Source organism: Podarcis tiliguerta (genome assembly GCF_965153285.1).
Source record: "Podarcis tiliguerta genome assembly, chromosome: 16".
In the NCBI taxonomy this organism is placed as follows: domain Eukaryota; kingdom Metazoa; phylum Chordata; class Lepidosauria; order Squamata; family Lacertidae; genus Podarcis; species Podarcis tiliguerta.
The window spans coordinates 10,395,823-10,418,677 of NC_139549.1; the positions used below are offsets into that span (position 1 = coordinate 10,395,823).

At 46.4% G+C, this 22,855-nt stretch overlaps 1 protein-coding gene across 8 annotated transcripts in view; it reads right to left on the bottom strand.

Moving 5' to 3' along the window:
* LOC310666968 (lysosomal acid glucosylceramidase-like) overlaps nt 1–22,348 on the bottom strand; it is a 43,002-nt gene extending 20,654 nt beyond the window's left edge. The window contains exons 1-2 of one of the 8 annotated variants that reach the window (XM_083418521.1): nt 22,096–22,348; nt 502–601 (exon numbers count right to left, since the gene is read on the bottom strand). In XM_083418521.1, coding sequence (XP_083274647.1) covers nt 502–568 — 67 coding nt within the window. In that variant the 5' untranslated portion in view covers nt 569–601; nt 22,096–22,348. Of the gene's footprint in view, nt 1–501; nt 602–9,987; nt 10,188–13,128; nt 13,151–14,099; nt 14,466–15,600; nt 15,857–16,139; nt 16,159–16,234; nt 16,612–16,650; nt 16,670–22,095 lie in introns of those variants that run through there. The other 7 variants (XM_083418524.1, XM_083418523.1, XM_083418525.1 and 4 more) reach the window with 7 other exon arrangements.
* Between the last annotated feature and the right edge of the window lie 507 nt (nt 22,349–22,855).

A 22,855-nucleotide genomic window follows, 5' to 3' on the forward strand; every position in this document is an offset into this window, starting at 1 on the left:
TGCTTTTAGAATGTTTGTATTTTATTTTATTTTAACATAAATTGCTTTTGGGATGTTTTAACTGTTTTAAGATGCTTCTGTTGTGTTTAAATTGTTTGTGCTTTTAAATTGTGCCCTGGGCTCCCTTGGGGAGGAAAGGCGAGGTATTATTTCAACAAATTACAAAATAATAATTGCGGTTTCTCTTTTTTCCAATCTTAAGTTCAGCTCATCACATCTGGGTTTGGGAAGGGTGCAGCTAATCATAAATTAGTTAATTGCTATTGCAGTTAATTGCTGTAACTGCTGTAGGGACGCCCACAGAGCCCTCAACATTAGTATAAAAACAAAAAAAAAGGAGAAATTCTGGTTGTACACACTGGAAACATTAACACTACATGCCTCAACCTTGAGGACAGCACCAGTGTCCCTTAGCTTGCACCCCCTCCAACATTTCTCCGATGAAAATAGGGACATCGTTCAAAAACGACAAGCGTAACAGTCTGGGATCAAATCACTTACCTGTGGCATCTGCGACCACCTGAAGGAGGAAGAAGAGGAGGAAAAGGCTGGCCCCCACAGTCCTCATGATGCTTCCAGCAAATCTTGAGAGAAGTCGCACCTATGTGCAGAAAGGTTGAGACCTGCTTATCAGGAAATCACACACACACACGCTACACACACTTTGACGTAACCCAACAACTGCCTTGCAATGTGACAAGACCCAGCGCAAGATAGGGAGCGTTTCCCAACCTATGTGCCACATTGCCTTCTGCAAAACCTTCCAGGGGCCGTGTGCCAGTGGTGTGCGGTGCCAAAGGAAAAGTTGGCGGGATAATAATAATAATAATAATAATTTTTTTATATACCCCGCCCTCCCCAGCCAAGGCCGGGCTCAGAGTGGCTTACAAGCAATAATAAAAACAAGATGAATGATTACAACTTAAAAACAAAAGTAAAATACAACATTAAAATAATGGAACATTAAAATATTAAAATGTAGCCTCATCGCAGGAGGAGAAGGAAAAGAAAAAAGAAAGAGAGGGAGGGAGGGAATCAAATTGGCTCCAAGCCAAAGGCCAGGCTTATAATAATTACAATAATCTTTATTGTAATAATGCCAGTCTTACCTTAGTACAGTCATACCTCAGGTTGAAGACATATACGATATCCGATATCTTTATTGTCATTGTCCCATGCATGCAAAACAATGAAATTGAAAAAAAGATGCTTCAGGGTTGAGCGTTTTCGGGTTGCGCTCTGTGGCGACCCGGAAGTAACGGAACGTGTTAGCTCTGGGTTTCGCCACTTGCGCATGCGCAGATGCTCAAAATGGCACCACGCGCATGCGCAGAAGCGGCGAAAGACGACCTGCGCACATGCAGATGCTCAGACGCGGGTTGCGTTCTGCTCTGGATGCGAACGGGGCTCCGGAACGGATCCCGTTCGCATCCAGAGGTACCACTGTACAGTGGTACCTCAGGTTACAGATGCTTCAGGTTACAGACGCTTCAGGTTACAGACTCCACTAACCCAGAAATAGTACCTCAGGTTAAGAACTTTACCTCAGGATGAGAACAGAAATCGCGCAGCAGCAGTGGGAGGCACCATTAGCTAAAGTGGTACCTCAGGTTAAGAACAGTTTCAGGTTAAGAAGAGACCTCCAGAACGAATTAAGTTCTTAGCCAGAGGTACCACTGTATACTGAAGGGTAGTTTCGAGACGCACATTCAGACACCCGATTCTCTATCCCCTATCTGCGAGGCATCGTGAGAGGTCAACAGAACCGTAGAGTTGGAAGGGACCCTGAGGGTCATCTAGTCCAACCCCTTGAATGCAGGAATCTCAGCTAAAGCATCCATGACAGACGGCCATCTAACCTCCTCCAAGGGAGGAGAATCCACCACCTCCTAAGGAAGACCGTTCCACTGTTGAACAGCTCTTCCTGTCAGAAAGTTCTTCCTGATATTGAGTCGGAATCTCCTCTCTTGAAACTTGAAGTCATTGGTTTGAGTGCTACTCTTCTGAGCAGGAGAAAACAAGCCTCCTTAATCTTTCACGTGACAGCCCTTTTGATATTTGAAGATGGCTATCCGATCTACTCTCTGGACTCAGCTCCATTAGTCAAGAAACAATGCTTTGAATGTGTTATAAACATGCAACAGCAGATGGCACCAGAGAGCAAAAAAAATTCTATGTGATTTTTACATAGGGTTTTTCTTTTTCTTTTGTTATAACTACTTAATTTCTAATTTATTGATGGCATTCCCCCCCACATCCCTCGTGTGTACATCCACTCTCAGTCTCCTCTTTTCCAGGCTAAACATACGCAGTTCCCCCAACTGTTCCTCATAAGGCTTGGTTTCCAGACCCTCAATCATCTTGGTTGCCCTCCTCTGCACATGTTCTGGCTTGTCAACACCCTTCTTAAACTGTGGTGCCCAGAACGGGAGACAATATTCTGGGTCAAGGACATGTTCCGTCCAGGGAAAACAGGACTGGTTAGGGGTATATATGTTGTGATGAGAGGGGTCATGGCTAGTAGGGAGAGAGTCCTAGAGGATTGCATTTGGCCTCCCGGCCCGAGGTTCCCCATCCCTGTGCTGGACTATGATCTGGGAGAGCAGGGTTCGAATTCCCACTCAGCCACGAAGCTCACTGGGTGACCTTTGGCTCAGTCACCATCTGTTAGCCTAACCTACCTTGAGATGCTTGGAAGATACAGGTAGTATATACATGTAATATACAGATAAATAAATAATATATTGTTTTGATTTTTTTCCCCTGGTTTTTACATTTTTTGTTACCTCTATGTATTTTACAAGAAATTTTCAGGGGTTTTTTGTTTCTGGTGTGTGTGTGTGTGTGTGTGTGTGCGCGCGCGCACTAATGCAGTTGGGAGGCTCCTGATCCCCAGCTGAGCCAGCTACACACACACACACATACACTACACCAGTGTGGTGTAGTGGTTAAGAGCGGTAGACTCGTAATCTGGGGAACCGGGTTCGCGTCTCCGCTCCTCCACATGCAGCTGCTGGGTGACCTTGGGCCAGTCACACTTCTCTGAAGTCTCTCAGCCTCACTCACCTCACAGAGTGTTTGTTGTGGGGGAGGAAGGGAAAGGAAAGTGTTAGCTGCTTTGAGACTCCTTAGGGTAGTGATAAAGCGGGATATCAAATCCAAACTCTTCTCTTTTTTGCTCTTCTAAATATGGCAACCCTAAGTAACGGAGTGGAGGGGAGCTCTACTCTGTGCAACGTCAGATTGAGAGTAAGATGCTTTTTCTGAGTCTTATTGTACAGTGGTACCCCGCAGGACGAATGCCTCGCAAGACGAAAAACTCGCAAGACAAAAGAGTTTTTTGTTTTCTGAGTTGCTTCGCAAGACGGATTTCCCTATGGGCTTGCTTCGCAAGACGAAAACGTCTTGCGCCTTTTTCTTAAAACCGCCAATGCATTCCTATGGGAAACCGTCAATGCACAGTGGTGCTTCGCAAGACGAAAAAATTCACAAGACGAAAAAACTCGCAGAACGAATTAATTTCGTCTTGCGAGGCACCACTGTATTCCAGTTGAAATAAAAGAACTGAAAGGTGCTCTCTCTCTCTCTCTCTCTCTGCGTTTCTGATTTCCTGGGCCAGGAGCCATCGACAACATGACATGCTGCCATCCTCTGGGCCAAAGCTGCAGCTCAAACATCGACCTGGGATGAAGCTATTGTATTTGTACTTTGTACAATTTATTAAGTACAATCAAACCTCAGTTCCTGGATGGCTCCGTTTTGAAACATTTCGGCTCCCAAACGCCGAAAGCCCAGAAGTAAATGCTCTGGTTTTCGAACGTTTTTCAGAAGTCGAACGTCTGACGCGACTTCCACTTGAGTGCAGGAAGCTCTTGCAACCAAACGGAAGCTGTGCCTCGGTTGTCAAACATTTCGGAAGCCAAACTGGCTTCTGCAATGGATTACATTCAACAACCGAGGTTTGAAGTACAGTGGTGCCTCGCAAGACGAAAAGAATCCATTCCGCGAGTCTCTTCGTCTAGCGGTTTTTTTGTCTTGCGAAGCAACCCTATTAGCACATTAGCGCTATTAGCGGTTTAGCGGCTATTAGCGGCTATTAAAGGCTTAAGGGATTAGCAGATTAGCTGCTAAAAGGCTATTAGCAGCTTAGTGCCTTAGAAAAAGGGGGTGGGGAGCGAAAAAAATCGCAGGAACTCGCAAGACATTTTCGTCTTGCGAAGCAAGCCCATAGGAAATTTGTTTTGCGAAGCACCTCCAAAACGGAAAACCCTTTCGTCTAGCGGGTTTTCCATCTTGCGAGGCATTCGTCTTGCAGGGCACCACTGTAGAACACTTCTGGCAGGCAGAAATGATGGAATGGATTTCAAGCGCTTTAGGCAGTCCCCTTCTTCTTCTTCCCATTGTAATAGGAATTTTATGGTCTTAGATACCGGTATATAGTAATGTTCATAAGTGTACCAACCAAGCACATACATAGATCAGCACAGGAAGGCCAACCTGGAACCATTTTGATTCCTAAACTGACCAAATCTTTTCTCTGCAAGGTCAAAATGGAAAAGCCTCCCCATTGTCTTTTCCTTCACAAATCCTGTCTGTGTTTGAATAGGGTGTGAGCCTGTGACCTGGCCCAGGAACTAAGTATTTATCATTACAAAAGACTGGCCAGGCTACCCAGGCAATCCAATCAAGTAACCTGCCAGACAGGTGATAAACAAGGACAAGAGATAAACAACATTTAAATTTCTGCTTAGACCGCCTTTTCTGTGATGTAGGTATGATGTATCTGAGGGGTGGTCTTAGGTTACACCCCTTCTGTCATGTATGTATGATGTTTCTGGGGGTGGTCTTGATCTACAGGGTGGCAATTTCAAAAGTCTTTATAAGGCCTTGCACGCCATTTTTCTAGGTTCCTCCTCTCTCCTGCGGGTGAGGGGAGCACCCTGTTGCAATAGATCAATAAAGATCAAACTTACTAGCTGCTTTGCTTCTCAATATTCTCTGGTTGGCCTGTTATTCTCTCCTACCAATAGGGAATCTATGTAAGGACTCTATATGGGCTCTTGGATACCCCATAAGGGAAAAGGGCAATTTTTGTTTACAACACCATGATCGTTCAACTGCCTGGAATTTTAGAGGCCCAAACTAGCTTCCTTCCTGATTCCAGTGGCAACTCAGCCTGCCCTGCCTTTTGCACCAGACTTGGCTAGACCTTTGCATTAACTCTGTTTCTCATTTTCCCAGTTCCCCATATTTTTCATTTTTGGGATAAGAAAAGGCGAAGGGGTAAACCCTACACGAATCTGGAGTGGAGTCTCTAAGACCTGGTCAGACCTGGAGTCTCTAAGCTCCGGTCAGACCTCACCTGGAGTACTGTGTCCAGTTCTGGGCACCACAGTTCAAGAAGGACACTGACAAACTGGAACGTGTCTAGAGGAGGGCAACCAAAATGGTCAAAGGCCTGGAAATGATGCCTTATGAGGAACGGCTAAGGGAGCTGGGCATGTTTAGCCTGGAGAAGAGGAGGTTAAGGGGTGATACGATAGCCATGTTCAAATATATAAAAGGATGTCACATAGAGGAGGGAGAAAGGTTGTTTTCTGCTGTTCCAGAGAAGCGGACATGGAGCAATGGATCCAAACTACAAGAAAGAAGATTCCACCTAAACATTAGGAAGAACTTCCTGACAGTAAGAGCTGTTTGACAGTGGAATTTGCTGCCAAGGAGTGTGGTGGAGTCTCCTTCTTTGGAGGTCTTTAAGCAGAGGCTTGACAACCATATGTCAGGAGTGCTCTAATGGTGTTTCCTGCTTGGCAGGGGGTTGGACTCGATGGCCCTTGTGGTCTCTTCCAACTCTATGATTCTATGATTCTAATCCAGATGGTTGGATGGTGCCTTGTACGCCTCCTCCTGGCGACTCCTGCAGCCTAGCTGGTACCAAACTTATTGACTGCTTTCCTTTGGACCACATAAGCAAGGTCAAGAGGGGGATATTGCCATCTGGGCAGCCCAGGACCTCCATACACACTGGCCAGGACTGCTCCCTGGAGAGGTTATTTTGGTTCTGCTAACGCAGCAAAAACAGCACAGGAGGCAGCAGTTATGAGTTACCAGTCTCTGCAGCCGCAGCAGGCGCCGCGATTCTCCAGCAGTTTGACTTCACCCCCAAAGGCACATTCCATGATTTTTCGATACAGACAGATGCCAGCAACACACATTCTGCAGCCATTTGCAACTTTTATATTTAAAAAAATCCTCATGGAAATCTATCAGCATTTCGGAGCCTGTTGGATTGTGCCATCATGGTCCAACACATATTTAGCCATTCTCAATGTTAAACCTTCATTCCACTACACAGCCATTCAATTTCAGTGTCCATTAAACCAATTATACTTAACAATTCTGAAATTGTGTACACTGAAATGTGTACAGTGGTACCTCGGGTTACATATGCTTCAGGTTACAGACGCTTCAGGTTACAGACTCCGCTAACCCAGAAATAGTGCTTCAGGTTAAGAACTTTGCTTCAGGATGAGAACAGAAATTGTGCTCCGGCGGTGCGGCAGCAACAGGAGGACCCATTAACTAAAGTGGTGCTTCAGGTTAAGAACAGTTTCAGGTTAAGTACGGACCTCCGGAACGAATTAAGTACTTAACCCGAGGTACCACTGTATTGCTAACATGGGTTTTCCCCCCCTACACTAGTTTTCTCAGGGACTCTAAGCTCCTAAATGATTACCTGTTGATGGTTTCCTGTTACTCTAAACTGAATGTAACCTTTGATCATGTGACTAAGGCAAGGAGTTGCAAATCCTCATCTTGAAAGGGTGGTGGCTGTTTGTCATTCTCTGAAAGCCACAGAGAACAAAAGGATGTGATAATAATGGCTCTCCAAAAGGGACATAGCCTTAGGCAGCCTAAAGCAGATTGGAATGAGAGAAAGACTGTTTTGATTTCTGGAACGATCTTTTATTTCTAAGATGCTGAGCCTGTGCTGGAAATTGCACAAGACCTTATCATATTTGGGATGTACACTGTATTTTGCATTTGCTGCATTTACTGTTTTTTGAAGGGTTCTGCAAGTAGACTTTGAATAAAACTTTTATGGGTCTGGACAATGATGACTTCCAAAAGGAGCCAGTTCTTATGCACCACCCAGTCGCTTCAAACCATACAATATTAATATCCGCACTAGGCCTTCGGTCTGTCACTTCAGAGGTACACAGCCTTCAAACATGAAAGGTCCACTGAGCTATAGGTAAAGGGTAAAGGGACCCCTGACCATTAGGTCCAGTCATGAGCGACTCTGGGGTTGCAGTGCTCATCTCGCTTTATTGACTGAGGGAGTCGGCGTACAGCTTCCGGGTCATGCGGCCAGCATGACTAAGCCGCTTCTGGTGAACCAGAGCAGTGCACGGAAACGCTGGAGCGGTACCTATTTATCTACTTGCACTTTGACGTGGTTTCAAACTGCTAGGTTGGCAGGAGCAGGGACCAAGCAACGGGAGCTCACCCCGTCACAGGGACCTTCTGATTGGCAAGTCCTAGGCTCTGTGGTTTAACCCATAGCGCCACCCACGTCCCTTCCACTGAGCTATACCTCATGGCTACTACCTGTTGGTAGATTATCCTGCTGTTTAGTCATTTAGTTGTGTCCGACTCTTCGTGACCCCATGGACCAGAGCACGCCAGGCCTCACTCTACCTCCCGCAGTTTGGTCAAACTCATGTTTATAGCTTCGAGAACACTGTCCAACCATCTCGTTCTCTGTCGTCCCCTTCTTCTTGTGCCCTCCATCTTTCCCAACATCAGGGTCTTTTCCAGGGTGTCTTCTCTTCTCATGAGGTGGCCAAAGTACTGGAGCCTCAGCTTCACGATCTGTCCTTCCAGTGAGCACTCAGGGCTGATTTCCTTCAGAATGGATAGGTTTGATCTTCTTACAGTCCATGGGACTCTCAAGAGTCTCCTCCAGGTAGATTATTCCACCTCCACATTTTTGTCTCGTCCTCCGCCCCACACCCCTTAAACCCATCTACCTGAGGGGCTATCATAAGCATCTTGTGATCATCATGTTGACATTGGCCACAGGACAAAGCCACATATCTGAGACGAAAACAAGCAGGGAAGCTGCCCGTACGTGGTGAGAACAAGCCTTTCTAGACCTTCATATAGTTTTGATTCTGTTAAAGAGGCCTCTTCTTGAGGAATCTGCCGTCCCAGATAAGTTTCGATCTAAGAACACATACACTAAAAGTTACTATCCCTCATGAGTGCATGTGTGTGTGTGGAAATCTTTCAACCCTGTGCCATGCGTTGAAGAGTGAGACAGCTGCAATTATGGTTTTCTGGAAGCCCCACAACCATCTTGAGAGATACTTGGTGACAAGCTGTTCCCTGGGTATAGAAGAGTTCCACTGTTTCCTGTTGTGGGATCCTTCTGTCTCCGAGCTTGAGAGATAAGCTGCTGATTCACTTGATTCCTCTTGGCCTCAACCAGGAGGTTAGACTTCCTAAACTAGTTCTGTTTGGTGCCCGAGGCTTGTTTCTGTGCTGTTACTAATTTGTACATTATTCATAAGATTAGATATGAAGAGGGAACGCACAAGCTGGCCATGGAAGGGTGGGGTGTAATTTTAAAATGCGCTGTTGCGCATTAACCATAATTGCTGCCTTTGGAACTGCTCATGTGTGATGCTTCCCCCAAAGAAGCCTGGGAGGTGTAGTTTGTTGTTGTTGTTTAGACGTTTAGTTGTGTCCGACTCTTCATGACCCCATGGACCAGAGCACGCCAGGCACTCCTGTCTTCCACTGCCTCCTTTAAAGGTAAAGGTAAAGGACCCCTGACGGTTAAGTCCAGTCGCAAACGACTCTGGGGTTGAGGTGCTTGTCTCGCTTTACTGGCCAAGGGAGCCGACGTTTGCCCACAGACAGTTTTTCTGGGTCATGTAGCCAGCATGACTAAGCCGATTCTGGCGAAACCAGAGTAGCGCATGGAAACGCCGTTTACCTTCCCGCTGGAGCGGTACCTATTTATCAAATTGCACTGGCATCCTTTCCAACTGCTAGGTTGGCAGGAGCAGGGACCGAGCAACAGGAGCTCACACCATCACGGGGTATCGAACCGCTGAACTTCTGATTGGCAAGTCCAAGAGACTCAGTGGTTTAGACCACAGTGCCACGCGCATCCCTACTGCCTCCTTTAAGGTAAAGGTAAAGGGACCCTTGACCATTAGGTACAGTCATGACCGACTCTGGGGTTGCGGCGCTCATCTCGCTTTATTGGCCGAGGGAGCCGGCCTACAGCTTCCGGGTCATGTGGCCAGCATGACTAAGCCTCTTCTGGCGAACCAGAGCAGCGCACGGAAACGCCGTTTACCTTCCCACCGGAGCGGTACCTATTTATCTACTTGCACTTTGACGTGCTTTCGAACTGCTAGGTTGGCAGGAGCAGGGACCAAGCAATGGGAGCTCACCCCGTTGTGGGGATTCGAACCGCCGACCTTCTGATTGGCAAGTCCTAGGCTCTGTGGTTTAACCCACAGCGCCACCCGCGTCCCACCTACAATTCCTTCTTTGAGTACTCAGACCAGGTATGGGAGGTGCTTGGAGAAGGGAACTCTGCACGGAAGGGTGAGGCGAAGGAGCGATTATTATTATTATTATTCACCCCACCCATCCGACTGGGTAGCCCAGTCTGGGCGATTCCTGGGCTGCCTTACGCAAACCTGGCTGGCTGGCTGAGGGAAGGCAGAGCTGCTAGCATTATGATAGAGAGCCATCAAGGGTTGCCCACAACTTCTTATCCCAGGTGTGACCAAAGACTGGAGATTTGAAAGGTCAAGAGGCCCATTGGTTTAGACCACAGCGCCACCCGCGACAGACCCCAGGAGCGTGTCTGGAACCTCCCTGGACTTGCAGAGAGGGAGGGCAGAACATGACTTTTATAACAGTAGCATTGCAGAGTTGGAGATGACACACAGAGAAGATAACCTGCATTCCATTCTTCTGCCGTTCTTCTGGGCCCGAAACCAAAAATGTCGGGATCTCCGCTCGGCCAAGCTGATAAAGCTCATTTTCCTCCAGCCGAGTCCTTCGGAATCGCCTCCCGACGATAATTAATGACCTGAGCCTTTCATGATGCCTCAGGCACATTCCTGTTCAGATAAGTTTCCAGAGCCAGTGTGGTGTAGTGGTTAAGAGCGGTAGTGTCGTAATCTGGGGAACCGGGTTTGCATCTCTGCTCCTCCACATGCAGCTGCTGGGTGACCTTGGGCCAGTCACAGTCTCTCAGCCCCACTCACCTCACAGAGTGTTTGTTGTGGGGGAGGAAGGGAAAGGAGAATGTTAGCCGCTTTGAGACTCCTTAAAGGGAGTGAAAGGCGGGATATCAAATCCAAACTCTTCTTCTTCTCTTCTTCACAGGGAAGTGATGAAATTTATGGCTACATGGCTAAAGAGTTTTATTTCTCGGTACGCAGACAGCAAAGAAAAATACATCCTCTCTCTATGAAAGCAGAGAGCAACTGAACAACAAAGGAACAGGAAACCAGTACATCACATCCGTCTCCCGTGAGACTTCCAACAGTATGGAATATGTGGAATGTAAACAGAGCCTTGTGACTCAGCTCTTCAGTGGCAAAACAGAAACTAACAGACCCTGAGGGTCCAGGAGTTGCTCTTATGCTCAGATACTGCTTGCTGCCACCAGGCAGGCCACTGTGAGAGCAAGGTGCGTGACTAAGATGGACCATTTGACTGATCCAGCAGCCTTCGCTCATTTTCATCTCCATGATCTGCTCCTGATGCCGCATGGAATGGCTACATCACAACCACCACCACAACAACACACTAACACACCCAGAGGTTGTGCATCTCCTCATCTCTCCGTCTTCCCCTGTTCTAGCCATTGCCTGCCTGTGAGGCGTTCTCAAAGTAAAGGAAAGATTGAACTCTGATTACCGGTAATAAGAATACACACAGAGGCTTGAACCAGCAAGACTCTGGGAAGGGTGCGTATAATAATCTCTCTCTCTCTCTCTCTCTCTCTCTCTCTCTCTCTCTCTCCCCCCCCCCTCGGCCCAGGTCGTTTTATTCACAAAAGAACTTTTTACAGGGTGTTTGTAGGAACCAATCAGATTTCTTCTGAGCATTTCCACAAAACCCACGTGGGAACAAAGTTAAACTACCAAAACTAATTAAGCACGGGGTAAACAAAGAACAGAACTTCAAAGGAGAGCATTTGGTAACCCTGGAGGTGATAAACAAACAATATACATGATAAGAAGGGTGGCCAGGAGGACAGCGATCATTATCACCTTCATGTGAGATCTGTTTCCCCGCCCTAAGATTAACATCCTGGGATTAACGTATCAGAAAGCTACATCAAAGAAACTTGCCCACTATCTTTGATGACCCAGGAGCTTGCCTGGTGAAGCAACTGGGCTGTGTACGTGACTTATGAAGAGAGAGATGGGCAGTAGAGGAAATGGCCAGAGATGCAGAGGGTTGTGGGATTTGATCAGAAATTATTGTCAATGTATCAAACCCAGTCAACACAATGCATTCATCGTGGACACAATGGCTTGATGCATATTTTATAATTCCTCAGAGTAATCCCACCTGACCCCACACTCTGAATATTTGCACTCTCTACAGCCTGCCTTAGGGGGAGTTTGAGGACAGCCACTCCTTGCTTTTGGGGCCAGGGAGTCTGAATCAAACTTTGAAATGAGCCTGGGTCATGCTTTCCTCAGGCTTGCCTCGGCAATTCCTGTTCCTCCTTTCCTAGGTTCAAAAGGCAGGCTGCCTCCCACATGGAGCGTTTGGTGTGGGTGTGGAAATGGAACGGAGTATCTTGGGAAAGGGCATGGCCGGCTGGAATCCAGAACATGAGCTCGGCAGTCCATTAGGACTAATGGGGCTCTTGCTCCACCAACCCTTCTTGCTTGCAACCAGTTCAGAGGCACTGCCTCTCCTGCTGAACTCAGGAAGAAGAGGGCAAACGGGGACAAAACAATGGGTTATCTGCCTTCTGACTCAGCAGCCGCAACAGGCATTAACTAATCACCTCTCCACATTGCGATGTTTTGCAGCAGGCCAGATTGCTTAATTCAGTGATGGCCAAACTTGGCCCTCCAGCTGTTTTCGGACTACGACTCCCATCATCCCTAGCTAACAGGACCAGGGGTCAGGGATGATGGGAACTGTAGTCCCAAAACAGCTGGAGGGGTGAGTTTGGCCATCACTGGCTTAATTAATCACTTTGTTTGCACAGAAATGGGGGCTTTGCGGGGGCCGTGTGGTGCTTCCATTTACCCCAAGTGCCAGAGAGCAGGTGGGTGGCATAGAAGACCCAAAGGGGTCTCCATCAAGTACAGAGGGTCCCAAACTTATTTGGCCTACAGCCCCCTTTTCAGAAAAAAAATTACCCAGCCTCTGTCCGCCCCCCCCCCAGATATCTCCTTTCTTTAAGCAAACAAACAGAAAGATGCAGTGACAAATTTGCATTGTATTTTTGTCAGTAGCATTCTTAAGTCACCGCAATTAGCTATTTACAATCGGTGTACACACACACACACAGTGGTACCTCAGGTTACAGACGCTTCAGGTTGCAGACGCTTCAGGTTACAGACTCCGCTAACCCAGAAATAATACCTCGGGTTAAGAACTTTACCTCAGGATGAGAACAGAAATCATGTGGTGGCGGCGCAGTGGCAGGCCCCATTAGCTAAAGTGGTACCTCAGGTTAAGAACAGTTTCAGGTTAAGAACGGACCTCTGGAACGAATTAAATTCCTAACCCAAGGTACCACTGTGTGTGCCTGTACACACACACACACACATACACACACATAGTTAGCTTGCATTTTGAGTATCTATGTGGAAAATAATCACTACGACTTTGACTCCATGTTACATTGGGCGCCATTACGCAACACATCAAACACGTACAAACCCTTCTCAAATTATTCTTCCCTTCTTTCTCTATGCTTTTGCCACCCCCTTATTTTTATTTAATGCCCCCCCCCCATTGAACCCAAGGCTACTACCCCCCCCGATCATTTCAGTGCCCCCCAGGGGAGGTATATGCTTTTGGGAAAGCCCCATAAATAGAGCACAGGAGCCAACAGACCTTCACTCGCTTGTGTCCCTCAGCACCAGGCACTCAGAGGTAGGCTGCCACTGAGCATGGATGTTCTTTCTCTAAGAAGATCCCATTTTCCCCCCTCATGGCAGCCTGGTAAATGTCTGGTAGCCCGGCAATACACCCCACAAGCCTCCCACCCTCTACAACCAAGCATATATTTAAAAAGGAAAGAAACTTGGGATCTGAGGAATCAGAATATGCAGTCTGACTAGTGAACCGGCCACTATTAGTATTTCTGCTACCGGAAGATGTCTGGTTAAAGGCTTAAGATGCACTTCCAACTTGCCTGCCCCATAAGATTTATGTACCGTATTTTTCGCTCTATAAGACGCACCAGACCACAAGACGCACCTAGTTTTTGGAGGAGGAAAACAAGAAAAAAAATATTCTGAATCTCAGAGGCCAGAACAGCAAGAGGGATCTCTGCGCAGCGAAAGCAGCAATCCCTCTTGCTGTTCTGGCTTCTGGGATAGCTGCGCAGCCTGCATTCGCTCCATAAGACGCACACACATTTCCCCTTACTTTTTGGGAGGGAAAAAGTGAGTCTTATAGAGCAAAAAATACGGTATTCTCTGTCCTGGAAGTATGCCAACTTCAGAGAAAACTGAACCCACAAAATGCCTTCCTTAAACACTTTTCAAGCTGAGCTGCTGGGTGTGACCCGCTTGCAGGGAATTTGGATGTGGTTTCTAATAAAAGAAAGGTATAATCAATCCATTTCTGCAGCTGCCCCTCCCTGCCCCCCCAACTAAGTACACCTATGGCCCCAAGCAAGCATTTCCTACACTCCCCATGCTGTGAAGATTTGGGCTCAGCTTCCAGGGGAATAATAGCATCTTTCCTGTTGGTTCCTCCAAGTCTTAAAAGTTCAGTCCTATTCATTCCGGTCCGGGATTCTTTAATAGTCTGGGATGAAGCAGCGACAGGCTATCGTTTAAGGGTTCAGCCAAACTTACCTATTGCCCTGCGCTTTCTAAACACAGGCTAGATGGCTCGGTTGGTTAAAGTGTGGTGCTGATCACGCCAAGGTTGCAGGTTCGATCCCCGTAAGAGACAGCTGCATATTCCTGGGGTTGGACTAGATTGTCCTCAGGGTCCTTCACAACTCTATGATTCTAGGTCTGTGCTTTAAAGCTCCCTGTCCAAGCTCTCTTCTTCTTCTTCTTCTTCTTCTTCTTCTTCTTCTTCTTCTTCTTCTTCTTCTTCTTCTTCGTCTTCTTCTTCTTCGTCTTCTTCTTCTTCTTCTTCTTCGTCTTCTTCTTCTTCGTCTTCTTCTTCTTCGTCTTCTTCTTCTTCTTCTTCTTCGTCTTCTTCTTCTTCGTCTTCTTCTTCTTCTTCTTCTTTTCTCTCTCTCTCTCTCTCTCTCTGCGGCTTTCTCCTGGAAAACCTGTTCTTTAATGCTGAATCAAGACAAACAGCAACTTGGAGCTTCCATGAGTTGTCGTTTGCTCTGATTCAGCTGTAAAGAATGAGTTTTGTGAGGGAAGCACGAGGGCAAAAACAAAATACATTGTGTCAGAGCTTTAAAGCTCAGGCCCGGCCCAGAAACATGACACAAAAGGAAGCCATTAATCTTTATGACGGAACTTTAAACCTCCATGACAGAACTTTAATAGGCGCTCTAAATATTTCAGTTTTATTGGACAGTGTTGTGCTGCCACAACCTGCTCTGCTCGGGCCAAGCCCACAGATGGATAACATACCGTATTTTGCGCACCATAGGACGCACTGGCCCATAGGACGCACCTAGTTTTTTTGGGGGGGAAATAAAGAAAAAATATTTTATTTCCCCCCCCCCAGGTGCGGGGCTGGAAGAACCAGGTCTGGGAACAGCGGGAAGGCGTGCTCCGCCTCCCCGCTGTCCCCCGAGCTTGTGGGGCTGGCGATGGGGAGAAGTGCGCTGAGCCCGGGACTGGAGGCAGCTCTGCGCAACCCTCGGAGCCGGTCTCCCGAGGGTTGCGCAGAGCTTCCTGAAGCCTGCATTCGCCCCATAGGACGCACACACATTTCCCCTTCATTTTTGGAGGGGGAAAAGTGCGTCCTATAGGGCGAAAAATACGGTATACAGTCATACCTCGGTTTGAAGTAGCTTCACGTTACTTCTGGGTTTCGCCCCTTGCGCATGCGCAGATGCTCAAAATGATGTCACGCGCATGCACAGAAGCAGCGAATCGCGACCCCGCACACGCGCAGACGCAGGTTGTGTTCGCTTCAGGATGCGAACGGGGCTCCGGAATGGATCCCGTTCGCATGCAGAGGTACCACTGTACTCTGGAAGCTTTTAGAGCAAATGAAGCGCAGAGACCGTGATCGGTGTGTGGATACTATATTTCTCCATGTATAAGATGCCCCCATGTTGAAGACGACCCCCTTTTTCAAAAACCCAAAATTAAGAAATTAAGTCGTTTACCTTTTTGGGAGGGTGGGGGAGGACACTTCCACCAATCGCTCACCCACCTGCCCGCCAGTGCCGATTGCTTGCCACAGCCACTGCCAATTGCACACCTTGCCGCAGCCGCCAATTGTCTGCCCATTCGCCGCCACAAAATACCCGCCCGCCCACTTGCCACAGCCACCAATTGCCTGCCCAATTGCTGCAGCCACAGCCAATCTCCAGCACGCCTTGCCGCAGCCACCAATCACCCGCCCAATTGCCGCTGCCATTCTCCTGCTTGCTGCTGCCATTAATCGCACGTCCCCCCTCTGCATTCACTACCCGCTTCTTGCCTTTACGTACTTCTGAGAAGCCCAAAACAAAGATCTTGAGTCAAAATGGAAGCTGGCCAGCATGTGTGAGTCTGCACTTGTTTACTATGACTCGACCTAGGTCCTAGCTGTTCCTACCCACAATTGAGCTATGGACTGAGGCCAATTATTATTTCTTCAGTCCATCTCCCGTACAGCAGCAGTAGGCTTTAAGCTTTGCAGCCAGGCGTCTAGCGTTGCACGTGGACATGTTTCCACGAGAGTCCTTCTGAGATGCCCTAGCCATCTACCGGAATCTCAGAGAATGAGGGAGGCGGGGTGCATTTATTTGACCGGTACCAGAACCAGGGCCGGCCCCGAAACCAGCTAGGGAGACAGCTTGTGCCTCCGTGGGCGATGGATGCGGCTGTTGCCAAACCGGCCTCTGTTCAGGGCTGCCCGGAGTCGCCCGGCAACTAATGGTAACAACTTCGTGGTGAGTTCCGGCACCTATTTTCCTTGATAAAAAGCACCAGCTAGCAGTACCGGGTTGGTTTCTGCAGGCCTGGGCAAATCTCAGGACCCAACAAGGCCTTTCCTATGTTCATGATGTTAAGGCTACTAGCCACAATTGCTCAGCCAACAGCCACAATAGCCTCCGCCCAGAAAAGCAACCATTGCCAGCTGCTACAGGGCTTCTCAGGAGAACCACTGGAGACCAGGCCAGAGGGGGCTGTGGTCCGGTCCTGGAGGACTCGCCTTCTCTTTCCAAACAGCCAGGAGGGGAACCTCCATTTATAAAGGCGGTGACTATTTACTTACTCACAGCAGCTTCACTCAACCTGGTGTTTTCCACATATGTGGTTGAACTGCAGCTCACGTCATTCCTGACCAGACAGAAAACATCACCCATTGTTATGTATTGAAGTTCTCACCCTGGCCACCAGGGGTATTGTGCATATAGTTTTCACTCAGGTCCACGTCAGCTGATTTAGGTGGGAAACCCTGGGTTGTTGTTGTTACAATGTTCACCGGACAAACTGCACATGTAAAGCTGTATGGTGAATAGGGTCAATTCATATGTGATGGTGAGTCTTACGGGAGATATTGCTAACAGTGAAAAAGCTATGCCTGCGAATTGGAATCAATATGCTTATGTGCCTTGTTGTTGTTTAGTCGTTTAGTCATGTCCGACTCTTCATGACCCCATGGACCAGAGCACACCAGGCACTCCTGTCTTCCACTGCCTCCCGCAGTTTGGTCAAACTCATGCTGGTAGCTTTGAGAACACTGTCCAACCATCTCCTCCTCTGTCCTCCCCTTCTCCTTGTGCCCTCCATCTTTCCCAACATCAGGGTCTTTTCCAGGGAGTCTTCTCTTCTCATGAGGTGGCCAAAGTATTGGAGCCTCAGCTTCAGGATCTGTCCTTCCAGTGAGCACTCAGGGCTGATTTCCTTCAGAATGGATAGGTTTGATCTTCTTGCAGTCCATGGGACTCTCAAGAGTCTCCTCCAGCACCATAATTCAAAAGCATCAATTCTTCGGCGATCAGCCTTCTTTATGGTCCAGCTCTCACTTCCATACATCACTACTGGGAAAACCATAACTTTAAATATATGGACCTTTGTTGGCAAGTGATGTCTCTGCTTTTTAAGATGCTGTTATGCACCTTACTGAAACCGAAAAGGATTTTGCTGTATGTAATGGAACTAATATGATTGTAACTAATGCCTTATCTCGGTGGGGAGGGGTGTTATGTATTGAAGTTCTCACCCTGGCCACCAGGGGTATTGTGCCTATAGTTTTCACTCGGGTCCACATCAGTTAATTTAGGCAGGAAACCCTGGGGTGTTGTTGTTACAATGTTGACAGCCGGCTGCCTATAAAAGCAGACCGGCTGAGCTGCTCAGTTCAGTTCAGTTCCAGCATACTTTTAAAGAACTACTTGGAGAAATCTCTGTGTTGTCTGCTATGTCCACTCACTACTTAATATCTATGGAGAGCAGCCCATTTGGGAAAGGCTAACTGGTGGTACTGTGGGTTAAACCACAGAGCCTAGGACTTGCTGATCAGAAGGTCGGCGGTTCGAATCCCCGCGACGGGGTCCCGTTGCTCGGTCCCTGCTCCTGCCAACCTAGCAGTTTGAAAGCATGTCAAAGTGCAAGTAGATAAATAGGTACCACTCCGGCGGGAAGGTAAACGGTGTTTCTGTGCGCTGCTCTGGTTTGCCAGAAGCGGCTTAGTCATGCTGGCCACATGAGCCTCGGCCAATAAAGCGAGATGAGTGCCGGAACTCCAGAGTCGGCCACGACTGGACCTAATGGTCCGGGGTTCCTTTACCTTTACCTTAACTGGTGGTATTATTATTAGATCTGTATTCCACCTTTCCTGCAAGGAGTTCAAGGTGGCATGCATTGTTATCTTTCTCCCTGTTTTATTCCCCCCCCCCCCAAAAAAAAGCTGCGAGACTGCCGAGACTGCCGAGACTGTAAGCTGCGAGACTGCCGAAAGTCACCAACTGAGTTTTATGGCTGAGTGGGGATTTGAACTCACGTCCCAGTCCAACATTCTAGAAACAGCGCCACATTGGCTCTCACATTCCTTGCTCTATCCATCACAAGGTCCTGTCTGCAAGGACAAATCTGGCACAGGTAAATATGACCTCCATGCAAGACAATCTTCCCTTCCATTCACTCCTCTCCCTACTTACCGTATTTTTTGCTCTATAAAACGCACCAGACCCCAAGACGCACCTAGTTTTTGGAGGAGGAAAACAAGAAAAAAAATATTCTGAATCTCAGAAGCCAGAACAGCAAGAGGGATAGTTGCGCAGTGAAAGCAGCAATCCTTCTTGCTGTTCTGGCTTCTGTGATAGCTGCGCAGCCTGCATTCACTCCATAAGACGCACACACATTTCCCCTTACTTTTAAGGAGGGAAAAAGTGAGTCTTATAGAGCAAAACATACGGTATATCAGCTGTAGTTGAGAAACATAAAATGCTAAAATGCAATACAGTGGTACCTCGGGTTACATACGCTTCAGGTTACATACACTTCAGGTTACAGACTCCAATAACCCAGAAATAGTGCTTCAGATTAAGAACTTTGCTTCAGGATGATAACAGAAATCGTGCTCTGGCGGCACGGCAGCAGCAGGAGGCCCCATTAGCTAAAGTGGTTCTTCAGGTTAAGAACAGTTTCAGGATAAGAACAGACCTCCAGATCGAATTAAGTACTTAACCTGAGGTACCACTGTACTTAACCCGAGGTACCACTGTACTTAACCCGAGGTACCACTGTATGTTTAAAAATAAACGCTAAAATACAATATGTTTAAGATCGTTGAAACAACAACATTGCAGCATTAAATAATATTTTTTAAAAAACCACCCTTCACTATCCAACCTGCTAGGGATTTCTGACCTAGCAAGGTCATTTGCACTCTTCATTTCATTCATAAGTTATTGTATTTTTATCCCAGCAGTAGGCTCAGGGCAGCCTGCGCAAGTCTCTTTCCCCTTTCTGCGTTTTAGCTTCACAACAACCCTGCGAGGAAGGGTGAGCTGAGCGGAGCATCGTGACCAAATAGGGATCAAAAGCCAAGTTTCCTGCTCTCCCTGTCCCGACCCATTCTCCAAAGTGTGACCATTTTGCAGTTGGCAGGTGTATTGCATCTCATGGTGTTCTAGGATATCGAAACAACCTGTACTCTGTCTGGAAGCCTGTCCAATTCTCCTAGACATGGCTTCTGGTTCCGGTCTGCCTTAATGGAGGCAGCTCCCATGACAGTGGTAGATCCTTGGCAAAGAAAAAACAAGGATGATTGAGGATAATTATCCTTGCAAGTTCCCCCCCAGGACCGGGGGATGGGCTTCACTTGCAGTTTGTCTCGTTACCTGCCTCTCACTCTGGCATGGAATGGGTGGGGCAAGGAGGCACTGATTGCAAAAGCACTTTGCCTGCCAAAAACCCTCCAACGCCGCCATTAAGAAGCAGAGGTTCTCCTGTTAATTGGAGCTTAATTTGGACTAAAGTACGGGCATGTGCTAGAAGAGATGAGATCCTAAAATGCGGAACAGAACCAACTGCAAGGACTTTAAGGTTCGAACTTGAGATCAGACTTCATTAGGTGCAAAAGACTGTGTCCAGGGAGGGGAGGCTACAGTTTCTTTATATTAAGTTTTCTTCTCTTCGTTTATGATTCGGCAACCCTCCTTTGAACATTAGTTCAAATTATATTTGTACAGTGGTACCTTGGTTCTTGAACGGCTTAGTCGTCGAACAAATCAGCTCCCAAACACTGCAAACCCAGAAGCAAGTGTTCCAGATTGCAAACATTTTTCAGAAGCTGAACATCCGACACGGCTTCCGCTTGAGTGCAGGAAGCTCCTGCAGCCAATCAGAAGCTGCACCTTGGTTTTTGAATGGTTTCGGGAGTTGAATGGACTCCTGGAATGGATTAAGTTCGAGAACCAAGGTACCACTGTACAAGCGAGGAGGGAAGTAATTGGATTATAGATATGTAATATAAAATTAAACGAAACTTTGTGTGTAAAAAAAAAAAAGGAAAAGGAGAGGGAAACTTGATTTTGCAAAAAGTTTACGATGGAAACTTAGAGCCGACTATTCCCCATCCTTTATTATTTATGGAGTGAACTGAATAACACTAAGTGGACTTAGAATTTAATTCAGTTGGACGGAAGGATGACAGGAGTCTGTAAACTTGCCAAGGAACTGAGTCATCTGCAGTTTGACAGTTATTAAGTCATCTGCAGTTTGACAAACCACTCTTTTTCCTAGACTGAGAGGAAAAATTGCAAAAACAGGATATTCATTGGGACAGAGTGATTTTTGCAGCTGTTGTTAAAGTTTCAAAACAACGAAGTATGGGACAGAGGGAGGGAGAAATTTCTGGAACAACAATGGGATATCAGCTCCACCCAAGGCATGATGGATAACAACAACAACCAGGGGGAAAACAGACATTTTACAAGGACACAAAGAATAATTGCCACACACAGGAAGAACAAGGATATAGTTTGAGTGCCTCACTTGTAGTTTCATAAATCATTTCATGTGTCAACACAAATAGTTTTTATATTATATATTATATTTTATATTATATTATATTGCAGTTGTTGTATAAGGCATTATTAGTTTGACAGGAATGTAATAGAAATTAATAAGATTTTGGAATGCAGAAATAAAGAAAATAATCAAACCATCAGTTCTAGCATGCGGGGGGGGGCACTTTATCTAAATTATATAATCCGGCATTTGAACGATTGGTATTAGTAATTGTATTATAAATTGGTATTGTTATAATGAGGCTATTATTGGATTGTAACTGAAAATTAATAATAAAAAAATACTGTATTGGCCCGAATATAAGCCGCACCCACAAATAAGCCGCACCATTAAAATTCAGGGAGGGGAACCCCCCCCCCCGAATATAACCCGCTCCCTTAAAATCCCACAGGCACTCACACCCGTTCCGTTTTACCGTCTGTCTGTTTCAGCAGCAACATCGTAAATGCCATTTTTTTTGTAAAGTCACAAATTTAAGCTGCTCTTTTAACTTTTCATGGTCAGAATGGGGGATGGGAGGAGTGTGGCTTATATATGGGAAAATACATATGGCTTCATTGTATTTATTTGAAGCCATATGTATTGAAGCCATATGGTTTTAGCAGAAATGTAATAAAGAATTAAGTAAAAGCTGACTGATAACGGGACAAAATGAAAAATTTAAGGTTAGACCGTTAAGATAAATTATAGAACAAAAATTGAGAAAGATGGAAAGAATTTGCTGAAATAGTTAACCGAAATAGAATACAAAAAAGGGAGGTGTGAGGAGGTCGATGAAACAAGTTAATGAAAGGTAAAGATATGGAATATTGGATATGTGTGTTTAGTGTTTTGGGGGTTTTTTGTGTGTTTTTCCCCCCTCTGCATTGTTGTATTGCCTTTTTATGTTTCTATATTCCTTTTTTTGTTTGTTTTTTTATGTATTGTAATTGTAATTGTAATGTATGTTTTGTTAAACTTTTTATTGTTTTTCCTTTTTCCTTTTTCTTTTTTCTGTAATTTTTAAACTTCTAATAAATATCATTTATATATATATATATATATATATATATGTGAGATATTTATTAGAAGTTTAAAAATTACAGAATATATATATATATATATATATATATGGGAAAATACAGTATTATCAATTCTTGTTTGCACCTTGTTTCAGTTCCAGAAACCCCAGTGTACTCACCCCAGAGCTGTTCCGCCCGAAAATTCTTCCCTGCGACGATTCAGAAGGAAGCTTGTCCCTGGGGCTCTTGTGGCCATGCGAGAAGGTCAAATTGAGAAGGTGCTGTTTTGGGGTGGCAGGTGCTGCTCACAGCTCTTGGCTCACGGAAGACCAAAGGCTCTGAAGGCTGTATCTTTATAGGGATGTCTTTGGAGCCAGTAGGAACTGAGATGGAAATTCAGGCTCTTCAAGCCAGGGGGCATCTACAGTTAAAAAGGAGGATCCCCAGAACTGAATTAATGTGAGACAGAGCAACGAGATGATTCCAGGAATGTTTCATAACCTTCTAATTGCAATTTTGTTGTTGTCATCCATGGTCCCTGTGGCTCAGACACGTCACATGTAATATGGGTGACACCATCTGTTAATAATAATAATAATATTTTATTAATATCCCACCCTCCCCAGCCAAAGCCGGGCTCAGAGCGGATAACAACAGTAAAATAAAACAGCATTCTAAAATCAGTTCATTCTAAAATCAATTCAAAATCATATTCATGGCAACTATTGGGCTAGAGTTCTGTGAGGATTGCCAAAGGAGGGGGTCAGACTGTGTCTTGGCCAAAGGCCTGGTGGAACAGCTCTGTCTTGCAGGCCCTGTGGAAAGATGTCAGGTCCCGCAGGGCCCTAGTCTCTTGTGACAGAGTGTTCCACCACATCGGGGCCACAGTGGAAAAGGCCCTGGCTCTGGTTGAGCCCTCCTAACCTCTCTGTGGCCTGG